This window comes from Trypanosoma equiperdum, assembly GCF_001457755.1.
Source record: "Trypanosoma equiperdum strain OVI genome assembly, contig: ctg_245, whole genome shotgun sequence".
Taxonomy (NCBI): domain Eukaryota; phylum Euglenozoa; class Kinetoplastea; order Trypanosomatida; family Trypanosomatidae; genus Trypanosoma; species Trypanosoma equiperdum.
This window is the reverse complement of record NW_027124138.1, coordinates 36,248-38,009: the sequence shown is the minus strand read 5'-3', so window position 1 is coordinate 38,009 and position 1,762 is coordinate 36,248. Positions and strand designations below refer to the sequence as shown.

Sequence of the window (1,762 nt, the reverse complement as noted above, 5' to 3'; positions counted from 1 at the left end):
TTTTTTTTTTTTTTGCTTTTCCTCTTGTGTGTAGCTAAGCGATTTGCACGGGGGGAAAAAAATATATATATATATATATGTACTCACTCATGTTGTTGGTACAGTGAGTACACGGACTCCATGACTCGTGTACTTTGTTTTTTGTTTTTCCCCATCTTCGACAATTGCTCGTTGCGATAAAGTTTATTTTTGTTTTCCCGACCGCGTGCGTACGCACAGCCACGTCGCTTAACAAACAAGGCACGACATGGGGTTTCTCTGTTTTTTTTCTTTTGCTTTCATTCGTCTTGTGCTACCTTTCACCACTAATGTTAGAGGAAAGGAGAAAGCTAACAAACGACACCGATAGCAATGAGGGTATGTGACGGTACCTCTGTCTCCCCCTTTTTCTTTTCGTCTGCTATTTCCATCTTATTTTTTTGTTGTGTGTGTGTTTTTTTAAAAAAAAACACAACCCGGCTTTTCTTTTTCGAACCCCCTTATTGGAGGGATGCCGTGGGTTCCGCCTTTGAATAATATACCATCGTTGAATACTTGTTGCAAAAACGGGTCGTCATGGCCGTAACACAGTGGTCCTCACGGCGCTGAAAATACACGTGATTAACAGTGACACTGAGCGGAATAGGGAGATTTTCGGGGGACACGGTATCTTCGTCAGTGGTGCGCATGAAACCGTCAAGTGCACATCGAGCGGCAGTTAGTGGGGTATTAACCGGTGTGTAACGTAAATGTACTGGCATAATGGGTGGGTGCTTACGATCTTCCTTATGAATAATCTCCTCTTGTCCCCATCCACTGCCATCATCAGGCACCTCTTCATCTTCTTTGGTTAGAAGCAGCGCCTTGTTAACGTGTATGACATTCGCCCGAGTTTCCCCCTTGTGCCCGACGTCACCACGCGGTTCAAGCAGTGGTGTACCTTCCGCAATATCCTCGATGGGTTGTGCTGTATCCACTACTTCCGTCTCACCCACAACGAAGCGAAACCGTTGTGGGCCTTGCGGAAGCTCTACAATTGCATAAAATGAATCTTCGCTAGCAGTCATGGGCAACTTGCTCCAATTAAGTGATTCTACTGCGACGTAAACTTTTTCATTACTGGACAGAAGTGAACGAACATCGTGAGCTGCATAGCGAATCACTACAGGAAACTTCTCTTCAGCAATATCCTCGCCATGGGAACCGTCTGCCTCCTGTCCGCGGGGATGGGAACCACCTTCCTCATGCATAACCCTCCGATGTTGGTTACGCTGTCGAAGGATATTGTTCTGCACAGCCGATGTATGTATGCCCAGTGGTTTTTTCGTTGAACCCATACCGACATGTGCATGACCTGGCCCCAGGGGGAAAACGCCACTATTGCTTTCGCCTCGTCTTGATCCCCTGAACTCCTTGGCGCTGTGTTGTCCTATATTATATATATATATATATATATATATGTATATTTGTTCTGATTGTCTTATGTGAACGCGTACAGCGTTACTTTCCTGACTTTTTTTTTTTTGCACAGTGGAGTACTGCAGTGTGTTGCTCGTTTTATATGTTGGTTGTAGTTTGAGCACGTAATACGAATGTAGGAACCCCATAAAGGTGAGAGTGCACGGGAGGTGAGGGGTAAAATTCAAGTCAAAATAGGGGGGAAAAAATAGAATCATCATCATTCAATCGCATTGTCACCGTGTCGGAGTTTACGGCATGTTTTATCGTCGTCCACCGTGTTTTTGTGGTGTTGTTCGCGTTTGCATTTAGGAGTTGTACAAAG

General features: G+C 44.9%; 1 pseudogene across 1 annotated transcript; it reads right to left on the bottom strand.

The window, feature by feature from the left end:
- Window positions 1-479: 479 nt before the first annotated feature.
- Window positions 480-1,412, bottom strand: TEOVI_000082800:pseudogene (annotated as a pseudogene). Its single transcript has one exon. A coding segment is annotated over exon 1 (933 nt).
- Between the last annotated feature and the right edge of the window lie 350 nt (window positions 1,413-1,762).